Source organism: Oncorhynchus mykiss, chromosome 16 (genome assembly GCF_013265735.2).
Source record: "Oncorhynchus mykiss isolate Arlee chromosome 16, USDA_OmykA_1.1, whole genome shotgun sequence".
NCBI classification, from domain to species: domain Eukaryota; kingdom Metazoa; phylum Chordata; class Actinopteri; order Salmoniformes; family Salmonidae; genus Oncorhynchus; species Oncorhynchus mykiss.
In genome coordinates, this window is record NC_048580.1 from 66,246,198 (window position 1) to 66,269,636 (window position 23,439).

The window sequence follows — 23,439 nt, forward strand, 5'->3', positions numbered from 1 at the left end:
TACCCTGCCGCCCCGGCATGATAAAGTGAAAACAGGTTTTTAGTAATTTTAGCAAATTTATTGAAAATGAAATACAGAAATATCTCATTTCCAGAGTTATTCACACCCCTGAGTCAATACATGTTAGAATAACATTTGGCAGCGATTATAGCTGTGAGTCTTTCTGGGTAAATCTCTAAGAGCTTTCAACACCTGGATTGTGCAACATTTGTATATTATTATTTTTTTAAATTCTTCAATATCTGTCAAATTGGTTGTTGACCATTGCTTGACAACCATTTTCTGGTCTTGCCATATATTTTTAGGCCGATTTAAGTCAAAACTGTATCTAGGCCACTCCGGAACATTCAATGTCATCTTGGTAAGCAACTCCAGTGTATATTTGGCCTTGTGTTTTAGGTTATTGTCCTGCTAAAAGGTGAATTTTTCTCCCAGTGTCTGTTGGAAAGCAGATTGAACAAGGTTTTCCTCTAAGGTTTTTCCTGTGTTTAGTTCTATTGCGTTTATTTTTATTAAAAAAAACCTTCCTAGTCCTTGCTGATGACAAGCATACCCATAACATGATGCATCCACCACCATGCTTGAAAAGTGGTACTCAGTGATGTGTTTGCCCCAAACATAACGCTTTGTATTCAGGACATTAAGTTCATTTCCACATTTTTTGCAGTTTTACTTTAGTGCCTTATTGCAAACAGGATGCATGTTTTGGAATATTTGTGTTCTGTACAGGCTTCCTTCCATTTTAAATTCAGGCTGGAACACAACACCTACATCTAATCCATTTTAAATTCAGACTGGAACACAACATCTACATTTAATCCATTTTAAATTCAGGCTGGAACACAACATCTACATTTAATCCATTTTAAATTCAGGCTGGAACACAACATCTACATTTAATCAATTTTAAATTCAGGCTGGAACACAACATCTACATTTAATCCATGTTAAATTCAGGCTGGAACACAACATCTACATTTAATCCATGTTAAATTCAGGCTGAAACACAACATCTACATTTAATCCATGTTAAATTCAGGCTGGAACACAACATCTACATTTAATCCATGTTAAATTCAGGCTGGAACACAACATCTACATTTAATCCATGTTAAATTCAGGCTGGAACACAACATCTACATTTAATCCATTTTAAATTCAGGCTGGAACACAACATCTACATTTAATCCATTTTAAATTCAGGCTGAAACACAACATCTACATTTAATCCATTTTAAATTCAGGCTGAAACACAACATCTACATTTAATCCATTTTAAATTCAGGCTGGAACACAACATCTACATTTAATCCATTTTAAATTCAGGCTGGAACACAACATCTACATTTAATCCATGTTAAATTCAGGCTGGAACACAACATCTACATTTAATCCATGTTAAATTCAGGCTGGAACACAACATCTACATTTAATCCATTTTAAATTCAGGCTGGAACACAACATCTACATTTAATCCATGTTAAATTCAGGCTGGAACACAACATCTACATTTAATCCATGTTAAATTCAGGCTGGAACACAACATCTACATTTAATCCATGTTAAATTCAGGCTGGAACACAACATCTACATTTAATCCATTTAAATTCAGGCTGGAACACAACATCTACATTTAATCCATGTTAAATTCAGGCTGGAACACAACATCTACATTTAATCCATTTTAAATTCAGGCTGGAACACAACATCTACATTTAATCCATGTTAAATTCAGGCTGGAACACAACATCTACATTTAATCCATTTTAAATTCAGACTGGAACACAACATCTACATTTAATCCATGTTAAATTCAGGCTGGAACACAACATCTACATTTAATCCATGTTAAATTCAGGCTGGAACACAACATCTACATTTAATCCATGTTAAATTCAGGCTGGAACACAACATCTACATTTAATCCATGTTAAATTCAGGCTGGAACACAACATCTACATTTAATCCATGTTAAATTCAGGCTGGAACACAACATCTACATTTAATCCATTTAAATTCAGGCTGGAACACAACATCTACATTTAATCCATGTTAAATTCAGGCTGGAACACAACATCTACATTTAATCCATTTTAAATTCAGGCTGGAACACAACATCTACATTTAATCCATGTTAAATTCAGGCTGGAACACAACATCTACATTTAATCCATGTTAAATTCAGGCTGGAACACAACATCTACATTTAATCCATGTTAAATTCAGGCTGGAACACAACATCTACATTTAATCCATTTTAAATTCAGGCTGGAACACAACATCTACATTTAATCCATGTTAAATTCAGGCTGGAACACAACATCTACATTTAATCCATTTTAAATTCAGACTGGAACACAACATCTACATTTAATCCATGTTAAATTCAGGCTGGAACACAACATCTACATTTAATCCATTTTAAATTCAGGCTGGAACACAACATCTACATTTAATCCATTTTAAATTCAGGCTGGAACACAACATCTACATTTAATCCATTTTAAATTCAGGCTGGAACACAACATCTACATTTAATCCATGTTAAATTCAGGCTGGAACACAACATCTACATTTAATCCATGTTAAATTCAGGCTGGAACACAACATCTACATTTAATCCATGTTAAATTCAGGCTGGAACACAACATCTACATTTAATCCATGTTAAATTCAGGCTGGAACACAACATAAATGTGTAAAAAGTCCAAGGGGTGTGAATACTTTCTGTAACGTAACATATCATACAAAATGGAGGGTCCCGGATTTACATGTACTATATTGTATCTACTGGTGAGTCCAGGTTGTGAAACTAAACGTTAAAATGATTAAAGCCTGTATTGTTTTCAGCAATTAAAAAAAAAATGTAAAGGTAGATTTTAGGTGGTGTGATGTTTATACATTTTAACAAGCCAAACAAAGGGGTTTGTCAGGGATTGCAGTGTGCTGTCCTGTCAGCCTTGACTGATGCAACCCAGTGAAAGTTTACAGTATGCGTACGTAACAGTGTTGCTTCTGTCCCTCTCCTTGCCCCAATCTGGGTTTGAACCAGGGACGCTATGAACACATCAACAATGGTCACCCGCAAATCATCATTACCTATCGCTCCACAAAAGCCTTGGCCCTTGCAGGGCAAGGGAAACAACTACTTCAAGGTCTCAGAGCGAGTGACGGCAACGATTGAAACGCTACTAGGCCGATGCTAACTACCTAGCCATTTCACACCTATCTGGAGGAAAGAGCTTCCCCCATTATCTCTGACTGACATCACACTGCAATCTAGTAAATAGTGAGTTTTAGAGGCCTGCTGCCCCTCTATATCTAGCCTGAGGTATACTACAGACCAAACACGCATCCTTATACTTCATTTCGACGTACTAATTTATTTATGTAGTTGACATAAATTAATAAACATTGTAATCAACATTAATCAACTTTTGAGCCAAACACGCAGCCGTCTGGCCCTCTAGGCTGTTGCTCTTGCTCCCTCTGCCCATAGCTATAGACAGTAGCATCAGCCCAAACAGAGCCCAGAGATATAGCCAGCAGTAGCAGCCCAGACAGAGCCCAGAGATATAGCCAGCAGCAGCAGCCCAGACAGAGCCCAGAGATATAGCCAGCAGCAGCAGCATAGACAGAGCCCAGAGATATAGCCAGCAGCAGCAGCCCAGACAGAGCCCAGAGATATAGCCAGCAGCAGCAGCCCAGACAGAGCCCAGAGATATAGCCAGCAGCAGCAGCAGCCCAGACAGAGCCCAGAGATATAGCCAGCAGCAGCAGGCCAGAGCTATAAGCAGTAGCAGAAGCCCAGAGATATAGCTAGTAGCAGCCCAGAACCCAGAGATATAGCCAGTAGCAGCCCAGAACCCAGAGATATAGCCAGTAGCAGCCCAGAACCCAGAGATATAGCCAGTAGCAGCCCAGAACCCAGAGATATAGCTAGTAGCAGCCCAGAACCCAGAGATATAGCCAGTAGCAGCCCAGAACCCAGAGATATAGCCAGTAGCAGCCCAGAACCCAGAGATATCGCCAGTAGCAGGCCAGAACCCAGAGATATCGCCAGTAGCAGCCCAGAACCCAGAGATATCGCCAGTAGCAGCCCAGAACCCAGAGATATCGTCAGTAGCAGCCCAGAACCCAGAGATATAGTCAGTAGCAGAAACCCACTCAGACAATCTGACTCAGAGAAGAGGGCGTCGTGCCCCACAAACACAGAACAAACCACTCCCACATTCACACTCACACTCTCTCCCTCTCCCTCTTTCACACACACACACTGAGCGTTCATTATACTGAAATGAAAACCTAGTAAAACTCTACCTGTGTGTCTTTTTGTCTCCTCTTTCACCTTTGACCTGAAGCAACTTCCTTACAAGATGAACCTTTCAGACCAGGTACAGAGACAGCAAACAGACACACACACCTAGAAACCCTTCTATCTGTTGGCAAACAACACTGTGGAGCATTTTCACTCACAGTGTGTGTGTGTGTGTGTGTGTGTGTGTGTGTGTGTGTTGCAGAGTTCCATTGAGGAGGAGCAGCACCTGAGCAAGAACCAGTCCCTATTAGAGAGCCAACACCACCACCTGCTGCATTGTCTGGAGAAAACCACAGTGAGTACACACACACACACACACACACACACACACACACAAAAGGTGACAAGCACATCAAACAAGAAAGTCCATGTTAAATATATTAGTTTTTTTTATCAAATGTAAAATAATATTAAAATCAAACCCCCAAAGGACATGCATTTGAGTTAAATTATGTGTTTTTCAGATGTTCCTCCTCTTCTCTTTCATCCTCTCTCTCCTCTCTCTCTCTCCCCACTCCCCTCTCTTCCCCCCTCTCTTCCCCACTCTCTTCCTCTCTCTATTCCCCTCTCTCCCCCCTCCCCTCTCTCTTCCTCCCTCTCTTCCCCCCTCTCTTCCCCACTCTCTTCCTCTCTCTCTTCCCCTCTTTCTTCCTCTCTCTTCCCCCCTCTCTTCCCCCTCTCTCCCCCCTCCCCTCTCTCTTCCCCCCTCTCTTCCCCCTCTCTCCCCCCCCTCCCCTCTCTCTTCCTCTCTCTCTTCCCCCCTCTCTTCCCCACTCTCTTCCTCTCTCTCTTCCCCCATCTCTTCCTCTCTCTCTTCCCCACTCTCTTCCTCTCTCTCTTCCTCTCTGTAGAATCATGAGTTTGCAGATGAGCTGTGTTATGAGCAGAGCTACCTGGAGGGGGCACTCCAGAGCTATCCGTCTCAAAGCCCCTCCCTCTCCAGCCAAGAAGGCATGACGGGCACCTGCTGTACCCGCCACACCAAGAGGAACCACGCCCCTTTACCCAACTCCAGTATTCCCACGTGCGCTCTCTCACACACACACCCTCATCATAACCTGCAGGAGCTCAGCACTATCCACATCCAGCCCCTCAACACCAGGTGAGCTTTAAGCACTGACCAGAAGTCAGGTTTAACACAAAATATGGTAATATTATCAGGGCTACACTATTACTACTGACCCAGAGTCAGTCCGACGGTTAAAACAAACCCATACTGTGAGCTTATGCTATGGAAAAAAATATTAATTGGTTGACACCCAAGTCCAATACTAAAGACAAATGATATCTAGAATGCCAAATGGCTGTTAATGTCTCTATGATATTTGGCTTTTCTCCAGTGATGCTGGTATGTCAGGTGCTAACAACTGACGTATCCCTGTATATTACATTGAGTCTTTCATGGGCTCAGCAGCAATATACCTTCCTCTGTCGTTTTACTTTATTTGATTCATTCTGTCATAATATGTTCCTCTTTTCCAAATCACTATGAATTAACAGACTTATTTCCCAAAACGTTTCCATATTAAACATCCTATTAAGGTGTGAGACATTCATTAGAACTGTTAAGGCTCCGTGGGTTGACGAGGAATTGAACAACTGTATGGTTGAAAGAGATGAGGCAAAAGGAGTGTCTAATAAGTCTGGCTGCACATCTGACTGACTGACTTACTGCAAATTGGGAAATGATGTGACTAAACTCAACAAGAAGAAGAAACGGTATCATGAAGCCAAGATCAATTATATAAAGAATGATGGAAATTCAACTCCATCTTTCACTGAATCAGATCAGCTTATTCATCACAAAACCAATTGATGTTGCACATTATTATAATGATTACTTAATTGGCACAGTGGGCAAACTTAAGCAGGAAATGCCAACAACAAACAGTGAGCCATCGTATTCATGAATACAAAAACAAACTGAATGAAAAGCATTGTAAGTTTGAATTCTGTAAAGTTGGCGTGGGACAGGTAGGAAAATGATTGTTATCAATCAATAATGACAAACCTCCTGGCATTGACAATTTAGATGGAAGGCTACTGAGGATGGTATCTGACTCTATGGCCACTCCTATATGTCATATCTTTAATCTGAGTCTAGAGGAAGGTTTGTCCTCAGGCCTGGAGGGAAGCCAAAGTCATTCTGCTACCCAAGAGTGATAAAGCGGCCTTTACTGGTTCTAACAGCAGACCAATCAGCTTGCTGCCAGCTCTTAGCAAACTTTTGGGAAAAAAATGTATTGACCAAATGAAATTATATTTCTCTGTAAACAAATTGACAACAGACTTTCAGCATGCTTATAGAGAAGGGTACTCAACATGTACTGCACTGACACAAATGACTGGTGATTGGTTGAAATGAATTGATAATAAGAAGATTGTGGTTGCTGTACTGTTAGATTTCAGTGCAGACTCTGATATTATTGACCATGACCATGTGTAATGCCTTTTCAACTTCTGCCATATTGTGGATTCAGAGCCATCTATCTAATATAATTCAAATGGTTTTCTTTAATGGAAGCTTCTCTGATGTCAAACATGTAGAGTGTGGTGTACCTAGGGCAGTTCTAGTTCATTACTGGCCACCCATTCCAAAACTGACTGCAACTCCTTGTTAAGGGTTTCAGTGACTTCCTTAACTGTGGTTGCTGTATATGGTTGAATCATCAGCATACATGGACACACAGGCTTTGTTTAATGCCAGGGGCAGGTCATTGGTAAAAATATAAAAAAAAGTAGAGGGCTGGTCTTGAATATCTCTAAAACTAAGAGCATTGTATTTGGTACAAATCATTCCCTAAGCTCTAGACCTCAGCTGAATCTGGGTGCCGTTGTTGAGGAGACTCTGGGTGCACAAGTTGAGGAGACTCAATTACTTGGTGTTACCTTAGATTGTAAACTGTCATGGTCAAAACATATAGATTCAACAGTCGTAAAGATGGGGAGAGGTCTGTCCGCAAAACCGAAATGTTCTGGGTTTTTTGACACCACACTCCACAAAACAAGTCCTGCAGGCCTTTGTCTTATCTTGATTATTGTCCAGCCAACTGGTCAAGTGTTGCTAAGAAAGACCTAGTTAAGCTGCAGCTGGCCCAGAACAGAGTGGCACATCTTGCTCTTCATTGTAATCAGAGGGCTGATATAAATACTATGCTGCCAGTCTCTCTTTGTTAAGAGTTGACGAGAGACTGACTGCATCACTTCTTCTTCTTATAAGAAATATTAATGTGTTGAAAATTCCAAGTTGTTTGCACAGTAAACTTACTCACAGCTGTGACACACACACTTACCCCACCAGACATGCCACCAGGGGTCTTTTCACAGTCGCCAAATCCAGAACAAATTCAACAAAGTATACAGTATTATATAGAGCCTTATTGCATGGAACTCACTTCCATCTCATATTGCTCAAATGAACAACAAACCTGGTTTAAAAAAACAGATAAAGCAACACCTCACAACGCCTCTCCCCTATTTGACCGAGATATTTTGTGTATGTATTGATATGTAGGCTGTGTGTGCCGTTTTTAAGTGTATGTAGTTCTGTCCTTGGGCTGTAGTTGTCTATTAATGTTCTGTATTATGTCATGTTTCATGTTTCATGTGGACCCCATGAAGATTAGCTGCTGCTTTTGCAACAGCTATTGGGGATCCTAATAAAATACCTAAAATACCCAAACATTGTGACAAGAAATAACTAGCAGGTGTACTATGCTCAAGGAGCTAGAATTTGTCAGTGCACAATTCAGCTGTGGAGACATGGAGTCTCAATACCAGACAACAGAAAGAGCTGGCCGTTACTATACAAGAGATTGTTCGTGAGGAGATTACCTCTGCCCTCAACTTACAATTAAAACCGGTAAATTAATCATTGGCAGTGATTACTGCTGAAGTGGGTACCTATTCAACCAAAGTGGAAAGTCTGGAGAGGATAGCTAATGAGACAGACTTGGAAACAGAGCAAACTAGGTTGGAAAGGATAATCAAACTCCTAAAAGAGAAGATGGAATTCAATGTGGGGGTCAAAGGACTTGAAATTGAAGCGGGCATCTCAACTTCCTTCATCTTTTCTATGAACTGTCCGGGCAGGAGAGGCTGGGTCCCATGCCACCGATTAACATTGTGCATCGCACAGGTCCTCTCAGGAATGGATCTGGTCTATGATTGTACTGATCCACAGCTTTGAAGTCAAGCTGTGGATTGTTCGCCTTGCAGCGGAATCCAGGGGTCTGACCTATGTGGGGAAGTGGATCAGCATCTACTCAGACCTGAGTGCTGAACTGCTAAAACAGAGGGAGACCTACAAAGAAGTGAGATCCCAGCTACGCAAGCTAAACCTTGGCTTCATCCACCCGACAAAACATATCTTGACCTTCCAGAATACAACACACACATGTTCTACTGCCAGGGAGGCTAAAGACTTCTTCGATAAGCACATCAAGTCCAACACACAAGGTGACGAGCTGACAGATCTAGGTGCTGCCATAGGACAAGGATGAGGAAACCCTCGCAATTGGGTAAAAATAACACTATTATTATTATTATTATTTCTGAGCATTAGACTTTGTCATTATTATTAAATTGCCTATGTTCCAGGACATTTAGACATTGATGACTCCACACCAATTAATGAACAATGGATAATATATTGAAGTGCCATACAGACTGGGGTTGCTTCCTTGTGGGTCTACAGCACATCCCTATGGATTAAACTGCTTACGATAGATTAACAGTCCCTCCTAAGGGGCTTCCAAACAATTCCTTTTTGCTTGTTTTTTTTATTTCTTCCTATGTTTAAACTAATTTAGACCATTTAACAGTAATAAAAAATATGAGGATATTTGAGTTTTTCTTAGACCAAAGAAAATACCCCCCCCCCCCAACAACAAAACATGTGTGGGGATAACCAATGGGTGGGGATGACCAATGGGTGGGGATAACCAATGGGTGGGAATGACCAATGGGTGGGGATAACCAATGGGTGGGGATGACCAATGGGTGGGGATGACCAATGGGTGGGGATGACCAATGGGTAGGGATGACCAATGGGTGGGAATGATCAATGGGTGGGGATGACCAATGGGTGGGAATGACCAATGGGTGGGGAATGACCAATGGGTGGGAATGATCAATGGGTGGGGATGACCAATGGGTGGGAATGACCAATGGGTGGGGATGACCAATGGGTGGGGATGACCAATGGGTGGGGATGACCAATGGGTGGGGATGACCAATGGGTGGGGAATGATCAATGGGTGGGGAATGACCAATGGGTGGGGAATGACCAATGGGTGGGAATGACCAATGGGTGGGGATGACCAATGGGTGGGGAATGATCAATGGGTGGGGATGACCAATGGGTGGGGATGACCAATGGGTGGGGATGACCAATGGGTGGGGAATGACCAATGGGTAGGGATGTACAATGGGTGGGGGATGACCAATGGGTGGGAATGACCAATGGGTGGGGAATGACCAATGGGTGGGGATGACCAATGGGTGGGGGATGTACAATGGGTGGGGAATGACCAATGGGTGGGGATGACCAATGGGTGGGGATGACCAATGGGTGGGGGATGACCAATGGGTTTCCCTGTAGGTCCAGCTTTTAGTTTTATATCCATGGGCTTATTAATTAACACCGAAGATAATAATTACATCATTAATATTATTTTATTTTTTACAATGACAACGCTAGCTATTGACTCTTGGAATGTGAAAGGCCTAAACTCACCAATTGAACGTTGTCTTGATATCCTAACAATAAACCATGTGTATATAGCAATGCTCCTAGAAACACGCCTGCTCCAAAAAGACTAAAACAGATAAACAGAAAACCATTCGTACAAACTGGCTGTTATTTCATCAGCCCCAAACATAACTAAAGGTTTAATCATAATGATACATAAGAAACTCTAAATTACCATCTTGGGTAAAGGCGAAGACTAAGAAGGCAGAATCACTTTCCTTAAATGTATCCATAATGAAAATAAAATTGCCTTTATTCATGTGTATGCTCCAAATTCATATGATTCATTTTCAAGTTTTTTAATTCTTTGAACAGCATATTGTTAGAGTTAACTGAATTCCATCTGGTTATTGTACAGACATAAATGCCATTCTGAACATGCAGGACATATCTAATAAGACCAACTACAATCCATAGGCAACCAAGGCTCTCCAAAATATACTCTCTGATTACAACCTCATTGATGCCTGACTAGCTCATAACCATAAAGTAAAAAAGTACACTTGCTATTCAAACAGTCACAAAACATTGTCCCGAATTGATTTCATACTATTATGTAGTCCTCTATTTTCTTTAATCTAGAAAATAGAACTACTGCACACTGATGATGTCATTGCAAACACTTATTGTATCTTCCTCTATCTTTTTTTACTACAAAACATGGAAATGCCCGTTTTCACATATGTGGATGTTGGGATGGAATTGTGAAATTTCCCTTTATCAGAAATCTCAAATCAATTCAATTAGACCTCAGCAGATAGACACTATATCCCAGTTGCTTCAACCAAACCTTTAACCGGACGAATATCTATTCTAATATCTATGAATTGATGTAGTTCTATGCTTCCCTTGTCTCCCCCTTCTGGCTGTTGGGATGAAATCCATAGGGTGGTTTAAAAATGGATATGGTAAGGTAATCGAGCCCGGATAAAAATGAACTAACTTTCAAAGGGGGAAAGATGTAGGAGGACTATCCATACCAAACTTTAAATTGTATTTCCAGGCACTAGCATTTCATCCCATCCTAAATTGGCTTTGACCAGTCCTCTTCTGGCTGTGCCCGGGTGGCGATTATAATAGTACATGGCCAAGATGTTCAAACGTTCATAGATGACCTTCAGGGTCAAATAATAATAATTACAGTGGTCGTAGAGGGTGCAACAGGTCAGCACCTAAGGAGTAAATGTCAGTTGGCTTTTCATAGCCGATCATTCACAGTTAGAGACAGGAAGTGCGGTAGATGGACAGAGAGCGAGTTGAAAACAGCTGGTCCGGGACAAGGTAGCACGTCCGGTGAACAGGCCAGGGTTCCATAGCCGCAAGCAGCAGCACGACCAGGTGGCCTGGGGACAGCAAGGAGTCATCAGGCCAGGTAGTCCTGAGGCATGGTCCTAGGGCTCAGGTTCTCCGAAAGAAAGAAAGAAAGAAAGAAAGAAAGAAAGAAAGAAAGAAAGAAAGAAGAAAGAAAGAAAGAAAGAAAGAAAGAAAGAAAGAAAGAAAGAAAGAAAGAAAGAAAAGAGGGAGCATACTTAAATTCACACAGGACACCGGATAAGACAGGAGAAATACTCCAGATATAACAGACTGACCCTAGCCCAGGACACATAAACTATTGCAGTATAATTACTAGACGCTGAGACAGGAGGGGTCGGGAGACACTGTGGCCCCGTCCGTCGATACCACCGGACAGGGCCAACCAGGCAGGATATAGACAGAGCCGAGTATAGCTCATGAACATGTCCCCCCCATGGGGGCGCCAACCCGGACAGGAAGATCACGTCAGTGACTCAACCCACTCAAGTGACGCACCCTTCCTAGGGATGGCATGGAAGAGCAATTTTGGGGCTTCATCATGTTGCATTGAAATGTACAGCTGTGTATCGTCAAGTTAACATTATGTTTCCGAATGACATCACCAAGAGGTCAAATACATACTGAAAACATTAGTGGTCCTAAAACGGAACCTTGAGAAACACTGACATTTACAGTTGATTTGTCAGAGGACAAACCATCCACAGAGACAAACTGATATCTTTCCGACAGATAAGCTGGTTCTAGCCAGGCCAGGAATTGTCCGTATAGACCAATTTGTAGACCAAATCTCGCCAAAAGATTGTGTGATCGATGGTATCAAAAGCATCGCTAAGGTCTAGGAGCACGAGGACAGATGCAGAGCCTTTGTCTGACCCCATTAAAAGGTAATTTACCACCTTCACAAGTGCAGTTTCAGTGCTATGATGGGGTCTAAAACCAGACTGAAGCATTTCATATACATTTTGTCTTCAGGAAGGCAATGAGTTGCTGCGCAACAGCTTTTTCAAAAAAAATTGCGAGGAATGGAAGATTCGATATTAGCTGATAGTTTTTTTATATTTTCTGGGTCAAGGTTTGGCTTTTTCAAGAGAAGTTTTATTACGGCCACTTTTAGTGAGTTTGGTACACATCTGGTGGATAGAGAGCCGTTTATTATGTTCAACATAGGAGGGCCAAGCACAGGAAGCAGCTCTTTCAGTTGTTTAGTTGGAATAGGGTCCAATATGCAGCTTGAAGGTTTAGAGGCCATGACTATTTTCATCAATGTGTTAAGAGATATAGTATTAAAAAACTTGAGTGTCTCTCTTGATCCTAGGTCCTGGCAGAGTTGTGCAGACTCAGAACAATGTAATTTGTTAATTCTAATGATCATGATCTTTTCGTTAAAGAAGTTCATGAATTTATCACTGCTGAAGTGAAAGTCATCCTCTCTTGGGGAATGCTGCTTTTTAGTTAGCTTTGCGACTGTATCAAATATACATTTTGGTCTTCACTGATAAAATGAAAATACTGCCCCCTAGTACCAACAGGTTAAACAATTTAAACTAAATTAAACAAACTTTCAAAACAATGTAACTGGGAATCAAAATGGCATGCCCATACTCCAATATTTCACAATAGCGCCTTGCAATGTGGAGGGCGGCTTTTTGCATCACCCCAATGGTCAAAATGTGGAACTCGTAGCCGTGTTGATATCACGGACAGTAATGGTTTGAGAGCATTCCAAGATTTGAAAGACACATTACCGGGCAAATATTAAAAAATATATATATATATTTTTAAAAATATTTTATATATATATTATATTATATATATATTTACAACTTCCCCAACTATTTACAACTTCCCTTGCGAAACCCAACTACCAAACCTTCCAATGATGGGATTTTAGGGATGCACCGATATGACATTTTTGGCCGATACCGATATCTGATCTTTTCCTTGCCAAAAAACAAACCAAAACCGATATTTTAGCTGCTGCCTTTTAAACATTCTAGTACAGTTAAATAGTTAACACAGACACACATGAACGCAGCGGTCTAAGGCACTGCATCTCAGTGCAAGAGGCATCACTATAGTCCCTGGTTCAAATCCAGGCTGTATCACATCGGGCTGTGATTGGGAGTCCCACAGGGAGAAGCACAATTGGCCCAGCGTAGCCCGGGTTTAGCTGGGGTATACCGTCATTGTAAATAAGAATTTGTTCTTAACTGACTTGCCTAGTTAAATAAAGGTTACTCACACTGAAAAAAGTTATTTTGTTGACATTTACGTATGTCCCCATTACCAGTAAAACATCATCAAAAGATATTTATTTCACTTACTTGCTGTGCTGTTTCGTTGTTCATTTGTTTAGATGTTTCATTCTCAACCAGGATTTCATCATACATGTCAAGCAGTGAAGTTTTAGCTCTGTGTGTCTGTGGCCTCTCTTCCTCGGTGCGCACTGACACTGTGTCTGTTTCCATCTTGAACCAGCTGTGTATGTAATATTTCAAGTAAACCCTGTGTCTTGTCTGCATCGAAGTAGCGGTCCTTGTACCTAGTGTCGAGCACGGTGGTGACATGGTAAAGAGGCTCAGAGAGAATACCACCAAATCGCTTGTTCACAGCCCCGAATACTTTTGTAAGTTTTAACCCCGCGGTCTGTGGCCAGTTTTGTTGAGCAGTCGTTTCAATGCCATGACAGAGGGTATCATGTCTGCTGCTGACGCAGTTGATTAGCTTATTTCTTAGTCAGTTCATAGTCAGTTGTTCGAATGGCACTAGGAGTGTGTTCATGTTTCCAAGTTTCAGACATGTTCTCAAATGCCGTTGAAATGGCAGCAGCGGTATGAGAACCAGCACATTCTTGGGCAATACGGCTTTCCTCAGTATAAAATCTTTGTCGACCCTCTGTGCTGTCAGACTCAGCATGCTCATGGGGTTGACATCGCTGGTCCAAATGTCAGTCGTGGCACCCATAGCAAGCAGCATAATGAATTAAATTATCTTGGCGTTAATGGATTTCGGCTTTGAGTTGTCTGGCTGAAATGTTCTTACTCTTTTAAATGAATGCTCAACTTGAACTTGTTTAGTTGTTGGAAGTGTGCGCTTAGTATTTTTCAGCTTTTGTTCTGTGTAGTGCTGTATTTTTCATGGCATCATTACATCATCTACCTATGTTTATATAAGTATGCACGTCATGTACCTACGGTTTATATAGGTATGCACGTCAGCTTTGGCATCGGTTTTTCACATCGGCATTAAACTAGACATTGGGCCGATGCCGATGTTGGCATTTTTAGCTAATATTGTCAGATTCTGATATTCTCACGATACATTGTGCATCCCTATGGGATTTATAAATAAATTATCTGGGTTCCCGAAATGACTGAACTTAATAATATATAAACAACTTTTGGAAAGCTCATATTCTGAGCTTGCCATTAAAAAAGTATGGTCCACAGATCTAATTGAATCTCAACAATCGTTTCACTGGAACAGAATGAGGAAAAATATGACCTTAGCATCCCGTAATCTGAACCATCAACTTATACATGTTAAGTTCTTTCACAGACTTTTCACATCAAGGAAATGTTTTACGATGAGATTGGCTCCAACTCGCAACTGTTTACGGTGTCCCCTAAATCAGGTAGGCACATTTCTCCATGATGTTGGAGTGCCCTGCAGTTAAATGCTTCTGGGGAAATGTTACTAAATTCATTTCAAAGTGCATTATTAGATACACCCACCTAGTACCATGTCACCTTCACCCTTTGCCTCCTGAACAGCCTGAATTCTTCAGGGCATGGAAATGTGCTCAATTGGTATCAAGGGACCTAACGTGTGTCAGGAAAACATTCCCCACACCAGTACCCACTATTACCCCACCACCACCAGCCTGTACCTTTGACACCAGGCAGGATTAGGCCATGGACTCATGCTGCTGCGACCAAATCTACTTGCACATCCTCATCACTCCAGTGTAAATTGCTATATTGTAATTACTTTGCCACTATTGGCCTATTTATTGCCTTACCTCCTTACTTCATTTGCACAACTGTATACAGATTTTTCTATTGTGTTATTGACTGTACGTTTGTTTATTCCATGTGTAACTCTGTGTTGTTGTTTGTGTCGCACTGCTTTGCTTTATCTTGGCCAGGTCACAGTTGTAAATGAGAACTTGTTCTCAACTGGCCTACCTGGTTAAATAAAGGTGAAATAAAATAAAAATAAAAATCCTGACTCTGCCATCAGCATGACGCAACATAAACTGGGATTCGTCAGATCAGGCGACATTTTTCCACTCAATTTTCCAGTGTTGGTGATTGCGTGCCCACTGGATGGAGACATGTTGGCTGGGTGGGGTTGGGGGAATGGAATGGGAGGTTGGGGGAATGGGATGGGAGTTTGGGGGAATGGGATGGGAGTTTGGGGGTGGAGGCCCAAATTGATTTATTTTCTATTCCTGTTTATACTGAATTTATTGTTTATTATTAAACTGTGTATTTCTTCTGGGTTTTTTATTTTGAGTGACAGCCTACAGGAACAGGTTTTATAAATGGATAACTTGAAATGGATAATGTACCTGTAACCTCCCCTCAACAAAAAATAACAAAACAAATAAACATTTGGTCTCATAAAAACATGTTTCTCATCCCCTCCTCTCTCTCTCTCCACTCCCTGCCTCTCTCTCCACTCTCTGCCTCTCTCTCTCTCCACTCCCCTCCTCTCTCTCTCTACTCCCCTCCTCTCTCTCTCTCCACTCCCTGCCTCTCTCTCTCTCCACTCCCTGCCTCTCTCTCTCTCTCTCCACTCCCTGCCTCTCTCTTTCTCCACTCCCCACCTCTCTCTCTCCAGTCGCTCCAGTCTGAACATGCGTGTGGACGAACCCGCGCGCCTCAACTGCCAGAGTGGCACGATCACCACTGCGATCATCAGCATTCCTACGCCCCCAGCAACCACTCCTGAGAGCGACGCCCACCCTCCACCCCCAGGGCCCGCCCTTCAGAACGTTGTGAAGGTGTCTGCGCTGTGAGAGTAGAAGCGCAGCAGGACGCGCGGACAGACAGACAGATAGGATGGATAGACAGACTCATGCAGATAGACAGAAGGACAGTGCGAAGGATACGACAGACGAGCAGGCGAATGCTCTGAAGGCCGAGTCCCAGACTGAAGACATGGAGAAGGACTGCCTACTAGTGGAGATCTACTGTAATGACATGGACTTCCTGTAGAAATGGAGGATGGATTTTAGATACAGTCTACTGTAGGTGTCTGGGCGCTTCTGTGTGTTTGAGTGTGCGTTTTGTGTGTGTTTGAAGGTTATAAGTGTGTGTGAGAGAGAATGTGTGTTAGAGAAAATAAAAAATGTTTGAGTTTTTGGAGTGTATGAAAGAGAAAGAGAAGCACTTGATGGGTCACTGGAGAGATGTAGAGCAGTAAAGTCATATGTCACTGTGCACGCAGCACCTTTATATGGTTAGTGCTATCCGGGATCATTGGGACATCCCTACACTAAACCTTAACCCTTACCTAACCCTAACCTTAACAATAACCTTCACCTAAACTTAACCCTTACCTTAACAATAACCCTTACCTCACCCTAACCTTAACCATTTTAAATTTCAACTTCCATGGGGGGTATGGATGTCCCAAGGATCCCTGATAGCAAGGACGACCTTTTTATGGTTTGGAACCTGAGTTTGACATTTGACCTGTCTGGTCTTTACATCGTTACAGCAGGAAACAGTGATCATATCAAAGAAAAGAACATATTGAAATCATTAGTTTTCCTCTGGTTTGTTTTGTTATTTATGGTTTGATTCAGTTTAATCCACTTATTCGTCGTCATAGATACATGTCACTCACCATCCAAAATCTTTTTTTTTTTCTCCCCAGGTATAATTTAATTTCACAGTGAAAATTCTTAACAGATCAAACTATGGTAGGTGTCTGTGTCAGAGATACTAGTGGGTTTCTTATATTTGTGAACGTGTATGTGTGTATGCCTGTATGAGCGTGTGTGAGTTTGAGGAGCTGTCTGTAGTTTAGCTCTTTCTGTAAGTGTCCATGGCTCTGTATATGTGTGACTAGCTGCCACTCATGGAAAGCTCCTGTACATATTTTTGTCCAAAATTCTCAGCTGGAAGCCTTTTACACAATATGTGCCTGTTTCGTTTGAGTAAATTCTTGATTTTATTTCTCTCTTTTTTTGTAGGTCGGTTTCCCTCCCTTTGCTTTCCTCTGGGCTCTAGTTGTAGATATTCAACAGACCTTTTATGTAAACTTGCTTCATTATCCAACACCAAGACCAAAAAGGTTGTATTTAAACTTAAACCACGTCTAACTAAAAGCACAAGGTGTTTGCTGAGAATTTCTGACAGAGATCTGTCCAGAGCCTGGGTTATATTGTGAATATTGTTAATAGAATATTTTGTAATATTTTCCCATTGTTTGGCAGAGCCAGTGAAGCTGTCCTCTCTCACTCTCTTTCTCTCTCGTTGTCGTCCTGTGTATCTCTTTCTCTCTCGTTGTCGTCCTGTTGTATCCTTTCCTCCGTTCTGTGTGAAGAACAGTATGCTTTTGGTAGTTGTTTTTAGTCGTCAATGTTTTCTCCCCAAACTCAGCTGCCATTTTTCAAAGTTGTTGGGTGTCTGTAATCTTCTATGTGGATAGAAACTTGGTGTTTGTACTTTTTCTGTGGCCTTCCATGTTTTTCCCCTGGGACATTCTAGGTCTTAAATGTTTTATTTTTTTCCTGGAGAACTTGAACCTGGGACATCTGTTGTCATGGTGACCACAGAGACATGGAGGACTGGATGACACCCACCCATGGACCTAAACCAACCTTAACATCTAACACTAGCCATTTCTCTTCTTGGTTACAGGGTCTGAAATGTCTCTTTACCAGACACTAGAGTTGGGCTCAGTTCATTTCAGTATATTCAGACTGAATTCAGACCCCATCCCTTCCAGAGATACAGGCACACAAAGGGGCAATGCAGAGTAGATCCATGGCGTCTATCTACGACATGACACAGGACCTGTGATTCAACCAAACCAAAAGGGTTCAACTATGTTGGATCAGGAAGTTAATGGTATTGTTTATTTAGTGGATGACCTGCATTTGTAAGCACAGGTATTGTTACTTTAGAACTCGATGATGTATTCCGTGACCATAGCTCCCAGGATCTAGTATAGACCCAGTCATTATGGGATAGAACGTTGCGATCTTGCCCTCCTGTAGGGAAAGCAACCTGTGGTTACCTACAGTGCATTCGGAAAGTATTCAGACCCCTTGACTTTCTAAAAATGTTGTTACAGCCTTATTCTAAAATTTAATAAATATAAAATGTCCTCATCAATCTACACACAATACCCCATAACGACAAAGCGAAACCAGGTTTTTCTAAATTTGTACAAATGTATTACAAATAAAAACCAGAAATACCTTATTTGCATAAGTATTCAAGACCCTTTGATATGAATCTTGAAATTGAGCTCATGTGCATCCGGTTTCCATTGAGCATCCTTGAGATGTTTCTACAACTTGATTAGAGTCCACTTGTGGTAAATTCAATTGATTGGACATGATTTGGAAAGGCACACACCTGTCTATCCAAGGTCTCACAGTTGACAGTGCATGTCAGAGCAAAAACCCAAGCCATGAGGTGGAAGGAATTGTCCGTAGAGCTTCGAGACAGGATTGTGACGAGGCACAGATCTGGGGAAGTGTACCAAAAAATGTATCCAGCATTGAAGATCCCCAAGAACACAGTGGTCATCATTCTTAAATAGAATAAGTTTGGAACCACCAAGACTCTTCCTAGAGCTGGCCACCCGGCAAAACTGAGCAATCGGGGGAGAAGGGCCTTGGTCAGGGAGGTGAACAAGAACCCAATGGTCACCCTGACAGAGCTAAATAGTTCTCTGTGGAGATGGGAGAACCTTCCAGAAGGACAACCATCTCTGCAGCACTCAATCAATCAGGCCCTTATGGTAGAGTGGCCAAACGGAAGTCACTCCTCAGTAAAAGGCACTTCAGCCCGCTTGGAGTTTGCCAAAAGCACCTAAAGGACTCTCAGACCATGAGAAACAAGATTCTATGGTCTGATGAAACCAAGATTGAAATCTTTGGCCTAAATGCCAAGCGTCACGTCTGGAGGAAACCTGGCACCATCCCTACAATGAAGCATGGTGGTGGCAGCATCATGCTGTGGGGATGTTTTTCAGCAGCAGGGACTGGGAGACTAGTCAGGATCGAGGGAAAGATAAACGGAGCAAAGTACAGAGAGATCCTTGATGAAAACCTGCTCCAGAGCACTGAGGACCTCAGACTGGGGCAATAAGGTTCACCTTATTCGTCTGAATACTTTCCGAATGCACTGTAAGTTACTCCATTGGCTCACAACAAAAACTTGACCTTTTTCAAACGCAATTTTCTTGTTGTCTGCTTGTTTTAGTCAATTACAAAACTACATTTAAGAGAAGTACAACATGTTTAAAGATCACTTTCCAACATGGCCTGCTCCCTAGCATTCTATCTACTTTGAAAAACATATTGTAGGGCTTCCCTCATGCCCCTTTTCATGACGATGCTAGCAGCCACTTGAGTGAGTGAGTGCTAGCTATCTACTGACCGGAACATTAAACTAGCCAAGACCAACAACACAAACAAACAGACTATACAGCTACAAGCAGTTAGCGGAGTTACAAACGAATGGTACTGAACAAGTTAAATGTCTTACCTGTGATTAAATGTTTTCCATACATAGCCTACTTGGACTCCGCGTCCCCAAATATCCCACACCAAATAGCCTGAAGCCACAGGGCTCTTCCCGCAGGCTCTTTCCTTATGTGGGAGCATTGTGAACTGTAGATTGGGATTTTTGACCTGACTACATGTACATTTTCAGCATGTTTTGTTATTTCTGTATAACAAATATTTACAACGAGGTTGCCAATTTTACAATTGGGGTCAATAGGAAATAATATTGGTTTTCCCCAATTTATGGGCCTGGTCGAGGTTGAAATCCGACTTGGGCTATTAGTGTACGTGTAATACACAGTCAGACACTCTCTGTCACAGAGCAAACAGAGAAACAAGCACAGCCAGGCAGGCACTTCTCCGAAGTGAATTACATCTTACTCACAGTTTCCAGGCCTGGTTGTAACACTATTTTAACTAGATTGACAGAAAAGCGGAGACAACAGCAGTCTGTAAAAGTAGGTTCACGTTATTGGGTTGAAATAGAAAAGTGTTATCACAAGTCCTGCATACCATGACTTAAATCAAATAAAAAGGCTGACTTTGCAGTCTAGCCTACCATGACACTGTAGGGGGGGCACTGATCAAACACACAATACTCCCCTAAAAAGTGTCAAATCATTGTTATCTTTTCCCTAATGATTAACACTAAGGTCTGTTATTGTGTCAGTCCTCTCTCTTCTTTTTTGTTTTCTTTTCCCTTAGCCAATTTGTCTTTTCTTTAGCTCAGTCTCTCCATCACTCTTTGCTTTCCCCTGACTCCTGTCGTTGTTGACACTAATGCTGTGCGTATCCTGTCAGTCGTTGGTTATTATTTATGACCTTGTCTTGTGTCCTGACTGTGAAAACGCCTGATAAAAACATCTATATCTGCCGAAACCACCTCTGACTCTGTCTCTTATGTCATCCACTAACAGACATTGGGGGTGGTGGGATGTAGTGTGTGTGTGTGTGTGTGTGTAGTTGTAAGTAGCTTTTCTTCCTTCACTAATTGCAATTTCACACATGCTGATGACAGTAAGAACAGACGCTAAACAGTCATACCCCTCATAAAGGCATCGTTACGGCACATACTGTACAATCCCATTAGCTACTGTCTATTCAAATCATACATCTATACATGTGATAAAAAGGCTACCAGCCTGGCTAGCATGTTTTAATATTGTGTGTGTGTGTGTGTGTGTGTAGTTGGGTCTAGCCAGGCTGGTAGCCTTTTTATCACATGTATAGATGTATGAATTGAATAGACAGTAGCTAATGGGATTGTACAGTATGTGCCGTAACGATGCCTTTATGAGGGGTATGACTGTTTAGCGTCTGTTCTTACTGTCATCAGCATGTGTGAAATATTAAAACATGCTAGCCAGGCTGGTAGCCTTTTTATCACATGTATAGATGTATGAATTGAATAGACAGTAGCTAATGGGATTGTACAGTATGTGCCGTAACGATGCCTTTATGAGGGGTATGACTGTTTAGCGTCTGTTCTTACTGTCATCAGCATGTGTGAAATTGCAATTAGTGAAGGAAGAAAAGCTACTTACAACTACACACACACACACAAAACCTCAAAAGTGAGATGTTTTAGATTATTTACACATGATGATAGAATTCTCAATTGTATGAAATGATATTGTGTTGACAGGGCACTACAATTGAATCCTCCGCAGACCGGCCTTGACTTCTGTCCAGGGGTCCCAGTTCTCAGTCCTCCTGGGTCTGGATTGATTCCTCAGCCCCTGCAGAGAAGTGAGGAGAGCTGTTTGCTGAACTCAGAGCGGAACTGTCTGGTGACCATGGTGTAGATGAGGGGGTCCACCGCTACAGGGACACAGGTCAGGATCATGGCTGAGGTCTCCAGCTCCTTCAAGACCCAGGTCTGCTGGAGAAAAGGGGAGAGGGAGGGAGTGCAGGGGCAGAGAGGAAAACAGGGGAGAGGGAGGGACAGAGGGAAAGAGGACGGGAGAGAAGAGGGAATGAAAGAGTAGCCTACAAAATTAAACACTGTAAAAGTTGTAAATGAATATGAAAGCTGTAGAGACTCATTTTCTAATAATTTCATGATATAGCCTATTCACTGAGTCTCTGCCAACCATGGGCATCCAGAAGAGAGTGAAGGTGATGATGTACCCAAAGCGCTTGGCCAGTTTCCCCTCTGTCCTCTTCTGTCCCCTCTCCCTAGCGGTGGGGGTGAGGAGACACACGGCCCTCACTCTCTCCTGAGCTTTCTCCGCTGCAGGGGTGCTGGTCTCCTCAGACACTGTGATCACCGTGTACCGTGGGAGTTGCAGAATCCGCAACGCTACAGCCGCTAGTAAGGATTTGAACGTGTGCCCCCGGTGCTATCTGCGGTGCTGAAACAACAGAGTTCTGCCAACTCCAGATGTGCCTCGACACAGAGGGCCTCAGCTGAATCCCGCGGTCTGATACTTTGTTACCTGACTACTTTAAATATCCACGCGTAGTGAATAACTATTAAAGTCAGGCTGCAGCCCCACACTGGAACCAAAATATATGCGCCAAACGTGACGTGTTTGTCTACGTGACCACGGCACATCATGTAAAACAGATAACGTCTGGCCAGAGCCAGCGAAAGCTATAAGTAACCTGAAAGCCCAGATGGCGAGGATCCAAACTTGAATCCTGGCCTTCGTCTTCTTGTTGTGAAACAGAAAAGCGGTTCTCCTTCCATTGATGGTCAACAGTACCACATTTAGTTTACTCATATCTTTGCAGTTAAAACAAAATATAAAATGTCTCCCAAACCTGCAGACAGCCATGCTCCAAGCCTTTTCTCCTCTCACCAGGCAGCACAGAGCAAACGGAATACTTTTGATAGCAGCATCCTTGACCTAGCTAGCCTATGACACATGTCAATGGGGTGAATTGGTCATAATTTAAAGTGTGTTCTGTGATTGAGTGGCTTATTGAGGGAGAGACTGTTCCAAGCCTGATTTGATGAGCAGGGCTTTGCTGGCTGATTGGAGTATTCAGGTTTGATCCGTGTGACCTTGCTGTTCTAGCCGGTGTTATTCTGAGGTTGACGACTCATAGCATTTTCCAAGAATACCATCATGGCTGCATTTACACAGGTAGCCCAAACCTGATCTTTTTTTTCCCCAATATTTGGTCTTTTGACCAATCACATCAGATCTTTTTCAGAGCTGATTGGACAATGGGCCAATCAGAATTGGCCCATGTTCTTCTCTGTGTTTCTGGAATAAGATGGAGTAAAAAATATATACTATATTATTATACGGAATGACAGGGGGCATCAAATAAGGTCTGAAAGGAGGCATA

General features: G+C 42.1%; 1 protein-coding gene across 2 annotated transcripts in view; it reads left to right on the plus strand.

Moving 5' to 3' along the window:
• The window catches only part of LOC110492564 (potassium voltage-gated channel subfamily D member 3), a 269,073-nt gene extending 250,171 nt beyond the window's left edge, over positions 1 to 18,902 (plus strand). Inside the window, exons 5-8 of one of the 2 annotated variants that reach the window (XM_036947565.1) lie at positions 4,362 to 4,394; positions 4,521 to 4,613; positions 5,170 to 5,420; positions 16,230 to 18,902. In XM_036947565.1, the coding sequence (XP_036803460.1) occupies positions 4,362 to 4,394; positions 4,521 to 4,613; positions 5,170 to 5,420; positions 16,230 to 16,407 (555 nt within the window). In that variant the 3' untranslated portion in view covers positions 16,408 to 18,902. The remainder of the gene's footprint in view (positions 1 to 4,361; positions 4,395 to 4,520; positions 4,614 to 5,169; positions 5,421 to 16,229) is intronic. The other variant, XM_036947566.1, reaches the window with a different exon arrangement.
• Positions 18,903 to 23,439: the final 4,537 nt, after the last annotated feature.